This window comes from Anomaloglossus baeobatrachus, chromosome 6 (assembly GCF_048569485.1).
Source record: "Anomaloglossus baeobatrachus isolate aAnoBae1 chromosome 6, aAnoBae1.hap1, whole genome shotgun sequence".
Classification (NCBI taxonomy): Eukaryota; Metazoa; Chordata; class Amphibia; order Anura; family Aromobatidae; genus Anomaloglossus; species Anomaloglossus baeobatrachus.
In genome coordinates, this window is record NC_134358.1 from 117,257,365 (window position 1) to 117,271,303 (window position 13,939).

Here is a 13,939-nt window from a genome sequence, read left to right on the forward strand (position 1 = left end):
TGATTTAAATAATAGGTCATTTTTTAATGACACATTCCCATTTAAAGGGAATCTGTCAGCAGGTCATCTGAGAGCAGCATAATATAGGCAAAGAGTCCCTGAATCTAATGATGTATCACTTAAATTACTGGCTGCAGATGTCCTGATATAATCTGACGTTTTAAATTTAGTAAAGCAGCAGAGCTGAGCGAGCTGACCCACCCACACCAGGCTCTCAATAGAGATTGTAAATTGATAGTGAGGTGTCAATCACAGGAGGGGGCGTGCCTGTAAACATGGCAAGAGCCACCTAGTCACAGCAATGATAATCATCAAGCGATTAAGCCTTTAGTTTAAATAAACAACAGCAGGGAGACAGATAAGGGTAAGTTCACACTTCCGTTGTTTTGCTTCCGTCAGGACCGTCGTTTTTTAGATGTCACCTAATGCAGTGGATTTGTTATTTCACAGGATTTCATTCATAGAAATCCTGTGAAAAAACTGATCCGTCCCGTCCGTTACATCCACTGTGCATCTGTTTTTTTGACGGTGATCCGTTTGTGTTTGGGACAGCCCAATGGGTGTTGCAAACATGCTGGACATGCTCAGTAAAGCATGACGGAATCCAGCACTGGATTCCGTCGTGTCACAGATTACGGCAGAATCCAGCACCATAGACATCCATTATAACAAATGACGGATGGCGATGGACACCTGCGGAGTCCGTTTTTTTGCCGCTCCAAAAAACGTTACATTCAGTATTGTTCCCGCCTGATGGTCAGTCATTCCACGACTGATCCGTCACGCGGCGGATACAACGCAGCGCCATCAGTCACAATCCTTAGCTAATAGAAGTCTATGGGGAAAAAACAGATTCCTGCAAAATGTTTTGCAGGATACCATAATTCCTCAAGGCAACGGAACCAAAACAACGGAAGTGTGAATTTACCCTAAGAGAAGCACACTTGATTTTTTTTTGTTTTTTTAACCCCTACAGCATGCTGGTTACAACTTTCATAGCAAAAACCTTTTGACAGTTTCCCTTTAGGAGCGATTTTACACTAATGTAAACTATAATGCTGTAATTCATATGGAAATGATTTCTTTTACCCATAGTAGAAGTTTACTATTTTTTTTTTTGAATAGGAAAAATAGTGTATTTTCTCTTCCCATACTTCATCTCCTCATATCCCTGCCCGGCATGTTTACCAGGTTTATGCAGCTAGAGATTCTTTTTAAATTATTGATATCGGTGCCAGGCTCACCTAATTGTGTAGCCGAGGATTGCTGCAACAAAAACAATAAATACGAAAAAACAAGGTGTATCCAACATTTCTTTGAAGAAGAATATTTAATAATATATCCAGAAACAATACAAATAATGGAGTCTGACTTTTATGAAACTAGCTATAGACGAGATTTAAAATGAAACTTCTCCGAACCTTATTAATCCAAGTAGTGGCAAAATACGCAGATAACAAACAGCAAATTACTTCATTTCATGAAATATTCATACAGTAACGCTGTTGTATATAATTCTGAAGAATTGGATATTGAGGCTGCTCTCCTGCGTGTGTATGTAGCCCTGAGCCTAAAGCAAACACGGTTCATTATCCGACTGGATTTATTTCCCCGTAAAGACAAATGACAATATTTTCTACATTGACAGAAATGTGATGTGATAAAAATAAAAAATAAAAAGAAATCTTTATTTTTATATAGCGCTAACATATTCCGCAGCACTTTACATACATCAGGAACACTGTCCCCATTGAGGCTCACAATCTAAATTCCCTATCTGTATGTTTTTTGGAGTGTGGGAGGAAACCGGAGAACCCGGAGGAAACCCACGTAAACACGGGGAGAACATACAAACTCCTTGCAGATGGTGTCCTTGTGGGATTTGAACCCAGGACCCCAGTGCTGCAAGATTGCAGTGCTAACCACTGAGCCACCGTGCCGCCCTGATATGTACAGTAGCGACGTAGAGACAAATTTAATTATTCATATAAAAATATAATTATACACAAGAAAATAATGTAATATACAGTAAACAAGTGGGGAAAATTAATAAGTAGAACATACAAATAAAATATAATTTTACTAGACTTTAAGGATTCTTTATAATTTAATATGACTTTCAATATGTGCAAGGTATTTGTTGCTTTTCTTTACTTTGGGAACAAATGGTTTTTCTTGCTAAATATTTATATATGTCACCAGGTTTCTCAGTGTAACTTATATATGTTGTTAAGTGGATCTCTTAGGGTACCTTCACACTTAGCGATGCAGCAGCGATCCGACCAGCGATCTGACCTGGTCAGGATCGCTGCTGCATCGCTACATGGTCGCTGGTGAGCTGTCAAACAGGCAGATCTCACCAGCGACCAGTGAACAGCCCCCAGCCAGCAGCGACGTGCAAGCGACGCTGCGCTTGCACGGAGCCGCCGTCTGGAAGCTGCGGAGACTGGTAACTAAGGTAAACATCGGGTATGGTTACCCGATGTTTACATTAGTTACCAGTGTGAGCAGGGAGCAGGGAGCCGCGCACACTGAGCGCTGGCTCCTTGCTCTCCTAGCTACAGTACACATCGGGTTAATTAACCCGATGTGTAATGCAGCTACATGTGCAGAGAGCAGGGAGCCGCGCACACTGAGCGCTGGCTCCTTGCTCTCCTAGCTGCTGTACACATCGGGTTAATTAACCCGATGTGTACAGCAGCTACATGTGCAGAGAGCCGGAGCCGGCAGCACAGGCAGCGTGAGAGCTGCAGAGGCTGGTAACTAAGGTAAATATCGGGTAACCACCTTGGTTACCCGATGTTTATCTTGGATACAGCTTACCTCAGCTGTCAGACGCCGGCTCCTGCTCCCTGCTCGCTTCATTTGTCGCTCTCTTGCTGTCACACACAGCGATCTGTGTGTCACAGCAGGAGAGCGGCTTTGAAGAAAACGAACCAGGGCTGTGTGTAACGAGCAGCGATCTCGCAGCAGGGGCCAGATCGCTGCTCAGTGTCACACACAGCGAGATCGCTAATGATGTCACTGCTGCGTCACAAAAAGCGTGACTCAGCAGCGATCTCGGCAGCGAGCTCGCTGTGTGTGAAGCACCCCTTAGACTTGAAGAGGCTGGTGTACTTATTGTGAAAATATGTCAGAATGGCTGTGTGATCCTGATAAAGAATGAGCGCAATCATAGGTACAAATGTAATCAGTATATTCACTCACCCAGACTGACTGAGACAAGGCGGGCAGAGATTGAGTTAAATTATTCAATAAGGAGAAAGTATACCAGCTCCATCAGATTTTGTGTATATATATATCTATATATCTATCTATCTATATATATATATATATATATATATATATATATATATATATATATATATATGTATATATATATATATATATATATATATATATATATATATATATATGTGTATATATATATATATCTATATATGTATATATATATATATATCTATATATATATATATATATATATATATCTATATATCTATATATGTATATATATATATATATATATATATATGTATATATATATATATTGTTAATAATGGATGCCATTTGTATTGGCAAGTCTGTATGTGATCAGTTTTGTATTCCACCAGAAAGTATTTATCCCCATCTACTGATAAATTGGAGGTGACCATTGAAACTAGCAAGTTTGCATACATTTAGATTGGTGATCAAGCTGCAGTTCTGTTTCTGAAAAAAAAACAAAACTAATTCCTATTACTGAAAGGTTGGTCTACAGCCCAAAACTCTTAGCATTCACGACACATGCTGGCAAAATGTCATGGGTGTGCCACACTTGACAGACAAAATTAAAAAAAGAGGAGACAGTTGCACACTGTTGGGTTAAGATATGTGGATCAATGAATATGGGAAAATAGACATGCATTACTGCTAAGAAAAAACATGTAAAAATTGAGATTCTTAGCACACACAGTTGGCCAGATTTTATGTAAGCCCAACAGCCAACAGCAAGGCAGCCTCATTTTTGTTGGGTCCCTATCAAGCTAATGCCTTTCTTTGGGTTAAAAAAACCCTTACAATTTATGTGTGAACAGGAACCAGCAAATGAAGAATTAAAATCACCTGAGGCTGAAGAGCAGGAGTGCTCAATCAGAAGGCATAACCCTGTAATCTAAGAAAAAGACTGATGGCACATCCTACCTTTCTAAAGTAAACAGGTGCAAACTTAATTCTACATAGGTTACTATGTTTCATATTAAGTTTGCACCGGTTCACATTAGAAAGATAGGATGTGCCATCAGGTTTTTCTTAGATTTCACTTGACAGACAGTCCTGTGGTGTCCGGCTGTAGAAGGTCGCAGCATTTGGCTACACAAACTGTTCCCTGACATTCTCTTCTTCTCTGCTTGGGTTAATCCCTTTCCGATTAGGATCTGCGGATTACCTCACCTTTCAGCTCTTAATCTTTGTGTCCTTAAATTCTCTCAGTCCCCTTTAAGCTATGTGCGCACGTGTGCGTAATTCATGCAGTTACGCTGCGCTTTGTAGCGCAGCGTAACTGCATGCATCCTGCGTCCCCTGCACAATCTATGGAGATTGTGCAGGGGCCGTGCGCACGTGGCATATTAGAACGCAGCGATTCGGCTGCTGCCCAAATCGCTGCATTCTAAGAAGTGACATGTCACTTCTTCCATGTGCTTTGCCGGCAGCTCCTGCTCTGTCTATGGCAGGAGCTGCAGGCAGAGCGCATGTTCTCGCCGGCACCATGCGCTTCAGAACGGAGCTTTTCAGCTGCGCTCTGAAGCGCACCTTTTAGGTGCAGTGCAGAGCGCACACGTGCGCACATAGCCTTAGTCTTTCCTGGTGACATTGTTCAAAACCTATACAGGCCTTGGATGCAAGCAGCCTCCTTGTATCCATCTGAAGAAACAATGTTGTTCGTTGCTGTACCTCTCCCTGAGTCATCCCAGAGATACGTTATTCACTCCTCCTGTTTGTGCTCCCAGTATCTTCTTTAGATCTTAGTGGGGTTGACTAAGCGCTCATCCCATCTGTTCCCTACCGAAGGCCCAGTACTAGGGTCAGTCAGGTCAGGTATCCTGCTCAGTGCATAGGTGCAGAGTCTATCTAGAGTGGTCAGAGGAGCCAGCAGAAGGTCTTCTCAGGGGTCACCATCTCCCCCTTCCCTAGAAACAGTGTTTCCCTTCCTTTCCCTGTCACCGTACGAGTGATATTTCCCCAAATCTAGCGTGGCACAAAAGCTTTGATAAGCTGTAATCACATCACAACCGCTGCCTGGCCACACATGCAGCATAAATTACTCATGACAGAGTATCACAAAATCATGAATCATTGAATATATGAATCCAATAGAAAAACTCAACAAGGAGATAGAGCTGTGTAAGCTGACCGCATGGAATAGAAACTCGTGTGCCGTGTGCTACTAATTCATATTGTTTATGAATGTTTAATTCCCTAACATATTTAATAAACACAACCTCTGCATTTTATAAATGAAGTATATTAATAAAGGTTTGAGTGGCTTTATAGTTAACATCAATATTGCAGGTCTATTGGGAATGAAGTATCCTTTGAGTAGAAAGATCTCAACTTCTTGTTATTCTTTTTATTATAAACCTAAATTCCCCAAAGAAATTGAATTTCCATTACAAATTATAGATGAGATCAATATCGGTGACAGAATGCAGATCAAACATTGAAGACTTTGTGTAAAACGCAAGGACTTTTCACAAAAGAGAAACAATAAAAAAGAAATAGATGAGAGGTTACTACTCAAATCCTATGAACACACATTAATGGAAAAAGCTTGGCACAGGGATTAAAGAACTATTACACTTCAAATACACGATCACAGGGAAGAAATAAGAAAGCTTAGACTTTGGCACAGGTATTGTAATTGCTTTAAGGGAACCTGTCAGGTCCAATATGCAGCCTGAACCACGAGCAGTCCTGGGTGCATATTACTAATCCCTGCCTAACCGTCCCTGTATACACTAGCATAGATAAAGAGATCTTTAGAAAATGTATTTCTAAAGATCTTTTACCATATGCTAATGAGCGAAGGGACTCGTCCCCTGGGCGTTAGTTTCCAAGGTAGTTGGCTCCATTAGTATGTTAGTACGCCCCTGTGGGTGTCCTAACATGCTAATGAATGTGCAGCGTCACAGGAAGTATGATCTCACTCACTTCTCTGCCACCATCGCGTCCAACGCTGGATTTAGGCTCAGTGCTCATGACCGCGGAGTTTGGGTCATGTACACTATCAAACTGAAGTAGTGCGCATGACCGACGTCATCCACAGGGATGTACTAACATGCTAATGGAGCCAACTAACCAGGGGAACTAACGACCAGGGGACTAGTCCCCTTGCTCATTAGCATATGATAAACGATCTTTAGAAATACTTTTTCTAGAGATCTCTTTATCTATGCTAGTATATACAGGGACAGTGAGGCAGGGATTAGCAATATGCTCCCAGAACTTCTGCGTTTTTCCAATGCATTGCATGGGTGAAAAACGCAGAAAAACGCAGGAAAAATTGACATGTCAATTTTTTTTTTAAGCTCAAAAACGCAGCTAAAAAAAACCCGCTGTGTGCGAACAGAAAAAATGAAAAGTCATAGACTTTGATGGGGAAGCAAAGTCATGCAGTTTTGAGCCCAAAAACGCACAAAAACGCACCAGAAAAATGCCGCGAAAAACGCGCAGTACGCACATAGCCTTGCAGTATGGGGTTCGCCCATCACAAGCTATTTTTTGATCTGGTAAAACATGTTCCAGCACTGCTCTTATAATGTGCTCTAGTTTATGGTTGGCACATACCATAGCTCCTGGTCTACCACTTCTACTTTCTGAGGTAAAACATTTTGTTGCCTGAAGTTACACAAGTGAGTGTTTCTGCCACATCTTCAGCCCTCTGAACTCATCAGAAATCAAGTCAGTGACATAGGAGCTAAGTTTACATGTTGCTGATTTGATTTTTGATGAGATCACAGGATTGGTGAAGGGCAGAAACACAAGAAAATATGTTACCTCAGAAAAGCATCAGCTGCGAGCCCCTGCTGTTTCATCTGTATACTCACTTATCGGAAGTGACCCATGCTTTCCCACTGGCCAGGAGTTGTGGTGCGTGCAGACCATGAATGGAGCAGATCTGCATGGTCAGAAACAGCCATTACACAGTACATAACAGGAGCACAATATATAAGATTATCTCAGCAAAGGAATATTTTTTCTACCAAATCTAATTGTAGAGCTTAATAGTATTCAAAGATCTAATAATTCAAATGTTCTTTGTTTGTGAGAAAACCCCTTTAAAAGGGAACCTGTCATGTTGTTTATAGATAGTAAACTGCCCCCAATGTGGTTTAAATTCTGCAATGTGCATTACTAACATGGTTTAAAAAAAAAATACATGTATTTATCTTAAAAAAATACTTTATATGTTTAGGTGAATGCAGTAAATACCTTAGATTTTAGTTATAGGGGCGGCACTTTTGCTGGGATTCATCACTCGAGTTCAGGCATGATATTTTTTTTTACCTTAGTCATGCCCCCAGCATTGTAATTGATTGCACCACAGGTCCTTCAACATCACTTCTCTGCTGAGCTCTGCCCATTCACATGCTGATGTCGCGATCATCCTGGTACTTTGCCTCGGCTCATCCTGTTGCCCTGGTAGAGTGGCAAACGAGGTCATATATGTGGTTGATGACACCTGTGAATTGACAGCTGGCATCAAGTCCTGGTATTAGTAATTGGGGGCATCTATCAGACACCCCCATTACTAATCCAGTAGATGTAAATTGAAAAAAAATAATTATTTATAAACACCCCCGACAGCAGCCTTCATTTACCAATTTATTATAAAAAATAAAGTCTTTAAATTCTATGGTAATTCACAAGGGGGTCCCACGACATTCCTCAAAAGCGAACCTCAAAAACATAAAAAGAGAATTAATAAAGAAATAAAGACAAGGGACACCCTCACTCACCAATTTATTCTCCATTTTAATCCAAATCAGGTCCACCGTAATTCATTTAGAGGTCCTACGACATTCTCAAGTTCTCTTTTCCAGCGTATAAAGAATGTTCATAAATCAAACTTCACAGGCTGGGACAGCAGCCACTGCTAGCTCTCACGCTGTACTGTGTGAGAGCTTGTGTCAACAGTGAACTGCGCTGACCTCATGAGGTCACAGAAAGTGGGTCACACAGTAGCATTCGAACCACTAGAGGCTGTGATGAGTGGTTACGTCATGAATTCACCACAGTTCAGTGCCGCAGTTCTTACACTAAGTATTGTGAGAGCCGGTTGCACTGAACTGCAGTGAAGTCATGACGTCACCACTCGTCACAGCTGCAGGCGATTCACACAGTACTGTGTGACCCACTTGCTGTGAACGGAGGTGACCTCACGAGGTTTGCGCAGTTCACTGCTGGCACCGGTCATCCCACTGCATAGCCGGCAGTGGCTGCTGTTCCGCCTATGGGGTTAGTTCTCTAACCGTTCTTCATAGGCTGGAACAGTGAGTCTGTGAACTTCGTGGGACCGCCATATCAATTATGGTGGACCTGATTTGGATTAGGATGGGGAATAAATTGATGAATGAAGGTGTCTCTTGTCTTTATTTCTTTGCTAATTCTCTCTTTATATGTCTTTCAAGTTCATTTTTGAGGAACGGCATGGGACCTCCTTTTGGATTATGATGGAACTTAAAGGCTCTTTAATTTATATAATAAATTGGTGAATGAGTGCTGTTTCGAGAAGGTCTTTTTATAAAAAAAAAAAAAAAAATTCTATTTACATCTACTGGATTAGTAATGGTTGTGTCTGATGGACGCCCACCCATTACTAATACTAGTGCTTGATGCCAGCAGTCAATTCACATGCCACACGGACATCAAACGGAGGGTAGGCGAGGGGAAAAAATGCGCTCGCGTGTCACTCACATCTCACTCCAAGCAATGGAGCCATATTTCACATGCAGATGGTGTTTTTTGTTTATTTAGAAAAAAATGCTGTAAATTCTGTCTGTGAACACACCCAGTTTGTCAGCAGCAGGCACTAAAGGGAACAAGTGTTATCATCCATCTCAATGGAACGTTTGGTTTAGTGCGGCTCAGTATCAGAACTTTGACCCCCAAAAGATGTTGGTGCAAAGTGTACATTAGTGTATGAAGCATCTACCTGCTAAAATGCATAAAAAATGTTCGGAATGTTTCTCAACAAAAACCTTATTACAAATCTACCCAAATAGGTGGTGCATGATTATGATTTCCTCCATTCCCAGATCCTCTTATGGTTTACTTTAAACCATAATGTCCATGAAATTTTTTTAAACTTTGGCTTAATGCCTGAAGGATGTGTGTCTGTTTTCAGAGACTAGAGAATAGGATTGTACTACAACACAGGTAACATGCAGAACGTCATTTAGGTCCTTTTTCAGATTTCCCCACATTGCATATTTATACTTTAAGCAGATGGCAAGTCTTCACACAAATAGCATGATTTTATGAGATTGAGTACGTGAACCCATCTGTTTAGGCCATTTACAAGCTGTAAGAGGGGCCTCTGCTGCTCAGAAGACATTACTAATGTAACTACCGAAGTCTTCTAAGGATGAGAAATTTGTGTGTTATAAATAAGTCTGCCAATAAAGAAATGCATAATATATGAGGTACAACTGGAGTATTAGAAGTCACCAAGGAGGGCCGTGATCAGATAAAAACAAGGCCTATTGCATGTGTACAGGTCACAAAACCCTTCTCACATTTTTTCTAAATTATAACGACTGTATATTTTTTATATAATACATCTCAGCTGCTGCAGGACCTCTTTTTAAAGAATAAGATTGGGACAAGCACAGCATGTATAAAACACAACTCTATTATACCCAAAATCCACATGAAAATTAGTGATGAAATTTGCATGGGTTGCATGCAAATTTTAATGTAGGGTTGGTTGGTTGATTATATCAGGCATTGCTATGGTTATAAGATAGGCAAGAGCTGTAACAGATATGGTGTAGTGCCTATATTTATTCTGTGTATGGTAAGTTTCATTAGGGTGCAGCTACACGGCCTTAAGACTTGTCAGAGGATGCAATCGCAACTCTTGGACTGACCGGCGGCTCTCCAGACCCCCATGTGTATGCATATACCGCATACAGCTATCATGCTCAGGTGAGGAGAGCCACTGGCCAGTCCAAGCATTGTGATGCTATCCTCGGGCAAGTCATACAGCCATGTGAGTGCGCCCTTAAGAGTTTGCTCATGCTGGTGTATACATAGGATAAATGCTATCTGATGTTTTATCTGATAGCACTCGGTCCAATGTTATACAATGGGGCAATGCCTACCAGCGCTTTTTTTCCTCATGTCAATTCAGCATGAGAAAAAAAATCACTTCATGCTGTGATTGGCAGCGTGTATCGGACGGCGCGCACCCATTCAAGTCTATGGGTACATGTGAAACATCGGACTTCACTAAGATTACATCTCAATGCAGTCTGATCTACGCCAAGACAGACAATGGAGAAGATGGAGAAATTAAGTTCTCCATCTCCTCCTTTCCTTTCATACGATTCGATTCGTGCTCCGATTCGAGAGAATCGGAGCACAGTGGATGACACTCGGTTCACACTCGGAGCGGAGTTTGAGCCAAATGTCATCTGTATATTACATCCCATTCTCTCGCATGAGAGAAAATACAAAAATGTGAGCGAATACTAACAATTCTCTACACTTGGATTGTACAATACATAAAGAAGCAGTTGGGGTGGGATTTCTAATTTCAAAATATTGGAAATTGGTAAGAAAATGGCTCCCATGTGAGGCACAGACACAGACACAAGAGAGCCCTTGTGCAAGAACAGTGTATGGGGCCCTTTGTTGTCCAATATTGTAACCATTTATGTGTTTGGGACAAAAGCTGCTTTGGAAGTAGAAATGGGCCCTTTTCCCTTTTAGGCCTCTGCACAGGTTGCACCCCTTGTATGTCCGCCTCTATCCCCACTCGTTGTAGTGCTGCCTAGTATGCACCAGTCTCTACTTCTTGCTGCAACGGTGACGTCCTATCCAAGGCACATGTGACCTATTGGTGGATCTCTGCTGCAGCAGTGATTGACTTTTGTGTGATGGGACGGTATCATTGCAGCAGGGAGCAGACACTGGCAGAGGACTGGGCATTGTTGTTAATGTAAGCAGTGAGGGATTATTTCTAGCAATTTTTTTAAATCACAGACTAGAAACCATTGTCAGCAAAAAAATAGTTTTATGTTTTGTTAATATAAGTAAAATATGCAAAGGAAAGGACATTAGTAAGTGTCAATCAAGCACAGGATGTGCCTTCGCTTTGTAATACATTAGACTATGTGATGGAGTTTGAACTCGGAGTGGCTCCATGGTGTAGGTTACATGGTAACTCAAAGAAGTTGTGAAAACCTCTCACGATCTTGGTTCTGTAATGCACCTATGGTCATCATTCTGGTAATGATATCGATGTACCGGCCACTAATATTATTTACTTTTCTAGTTTGAAGATGGAGCCAAAGAACAAAGGTCTGAAACAACAGCAGCAGCAACATAAGAAGCTGTTGGCAGCCATGCTTTCTCAAGACTCCTTTGACTCCGTACACAGCACCCCTGCGTCTGTCACAGAGGAAGATATTGATAATGAGGATGATGCAATGGAACTGCTAGGTAATTTACAGCCTCACTCATTTATTTATACTGTGCTTAGGTAGAGGAGGGATTGATTCTCTTGTTAAGTGAGTTAAGTCCAGGTTGGGGTCACAGGGAGCAGACTAGTTCCTTCTCTCTGATTTGTGTTGGTGTATATTGCGCTCCCTGTAGACTCTACACTATAACATGTTTTATTTCTAATGCTGTAAATACTATGTAATGTGATGGGTAGCTATAGACTTCAGCCTGGCCTTAGAGTTCTGCATCGTGCCGTCCTACATGCGACATTGCCCGTCACTGCTGATAATGGTAACAGGAGCTTGCACCCAAATCCCAAACATAGTGCCCAAACTTATATAAAATCAGCAGCTAGAGTGGATGACGCGTTCTACATCTTCTACGCTAGCCGACATTGAGGTCCCACGTAGGCACACTACAATACTTTGATCTGCCCTATTCAGAGCAGATCAAAGTGCGCTTGCGCATGACCTCAATGTCGGCTTGTGTGTATGACGTAGAACACGTCATCCACACTAGCTTCAGAAGGAGGACAAAGATAGCCGAAAGAGGAGGCACGGACCCGGAGAACGGAGAAGCCCATCCGACCAGTCTGCTCCACACTGACCGTTAGGTGAGTATTCTAAACATCCGGTGACAGGTTCCCTTTAAGCCTGATGCTCCTGTTGCTTATACTTCTGGTCAGTCTGATACTCCTGGTGCCTATACTTTTGTTCAACCGGATCATCCCAGTGGCTATACTTCTGTTTAGCCTGCTTATCCTGATCTTCCTGGTGCCTATATTTCTGTTCACCCTTGTCTTCCTTTGCCGAGAGCAATTCAGAAAGCACATGGGAGTTCAGCTCAAAAAGAGTCGAGCTAAGTGAAGAGTAACAAGCAGTATCAAACACGCTTGCTCATCACTAGTAGGCACCCTTGAAATTGTACCAGAAAAGGACATATTTGACTCCAAAAATTATTGCAATTACACGTTTTGTTATACGCATGTATATTTCTTTTGTGTCTGGTGGAAAATCACACACACACACACACACACACACACACACACACACATACACATATACACACACACATACACAAACACATACACATATACGCACACATACACACGCACACATACACACACACACATACACACACACACACACACACACACACATACACATATACACACACATACACACACACACACACACACCACACTCCCACAGTGAAAATGGCAAATTGGACATAATTTCACACAAAACTCCAAAAATGGTCTGGACTATATTGCTGGCACTCTCAATTTAATATTTGGTTGCACGCCCTTTGGAATAAATAATTGTAATCAATTGCTTCCTATAACTATCAACAGGCTTCTTACTCCTCTCATGTTAACTGGAATTTTGGACCATTCTTCTTTTGTAAACTGCTCCAGGTCTCTAATACTTGAACCAAAATTATTTATAGTTATAATGAGAATATCCCAAGTAATGTAGCAGGAAAGCCAAGTCATAATACCTGCATAGCACACTCAGATAAACTTATAAAATAGGAGGACAAAACAAGAGTGTAGTGCAAAAATTGATAGATTTTAATACAAAACAACTGCCACAATATAAAAGTCAGCAGCAGACTACACTCAGCATGTGTATAACAACAGTTTGGTGCAATACAGCATATAATGAATGTACAGGGTAAAAATAGCACTCAAGATCTTACTGGATGCAGATCACATTGCCCTCTAGGCAGAGAAGTACTACAAATACATCATCCAAGGATATAAATGTGATAAAATGTAACAATTATAATAGGGGTAGTACAACAGGTGCCAGGAATACATTCATATCAACAGTTATTATAGACCCAAGTAACGCATGATTCTAGCAGCAGAGTAAAACAGATTGTGGGCAGCGTGATTAGCAGCACAGGTTAGGCATACCCATAGTTAACCAGCCGAGTGGAGAGCAGCAGAGAGGTCCCCCTGGACAAGGACCCCGACGTACTTTTCACGATCACCGAGATATTAGATCATTTCATCAGGGGGACAGAGTGGAACGCCATACAGAAGCGCTGTACTTTTAAATGGAGTAACAGGAGCAACCGAGCACCATGTTTAAAAGCACAGCGCTTCTGTATGGCGTTCCACTCTCTCCCCCTGATGAAATGATCTAATAGCTCGGTGATCGTGAAACGTACATCGGGGTCCTTGTCCAGGGGGACCTCTCTGCTGCTCTCCAATCGGCTGGTTAACTAT

The 13,939-nt window shown here is 41.6% G+C and overlaps 1 protein-coding gene across 4 annotated transcripts in view; it reads left to right on the forward strand.

Annotated features, from left to right (window-relative positions):
- Positions 1-13,939, forward strand: part of C6H8orf34 (chromosome 6 C8orf34 homolog) — a 458,472-nt gene that overhangs the window by 176,669 nt on the left and 267,864 nt on the right. For all 4 annotated transcript variants that reach the window (XM_075353192.1, XM_075353191.1, XM_075353195.1 and 1 more), the window contains exon 7: positions 11,537-11,703. In XM_075353192.1, coding sequence (XP_075209307.1) covers positions 11,537-11,703 — 167 coding nt within the window. The remainder of the gene's footprint in view (positions 1-11,536; positions 11,704-13,939) is intronic.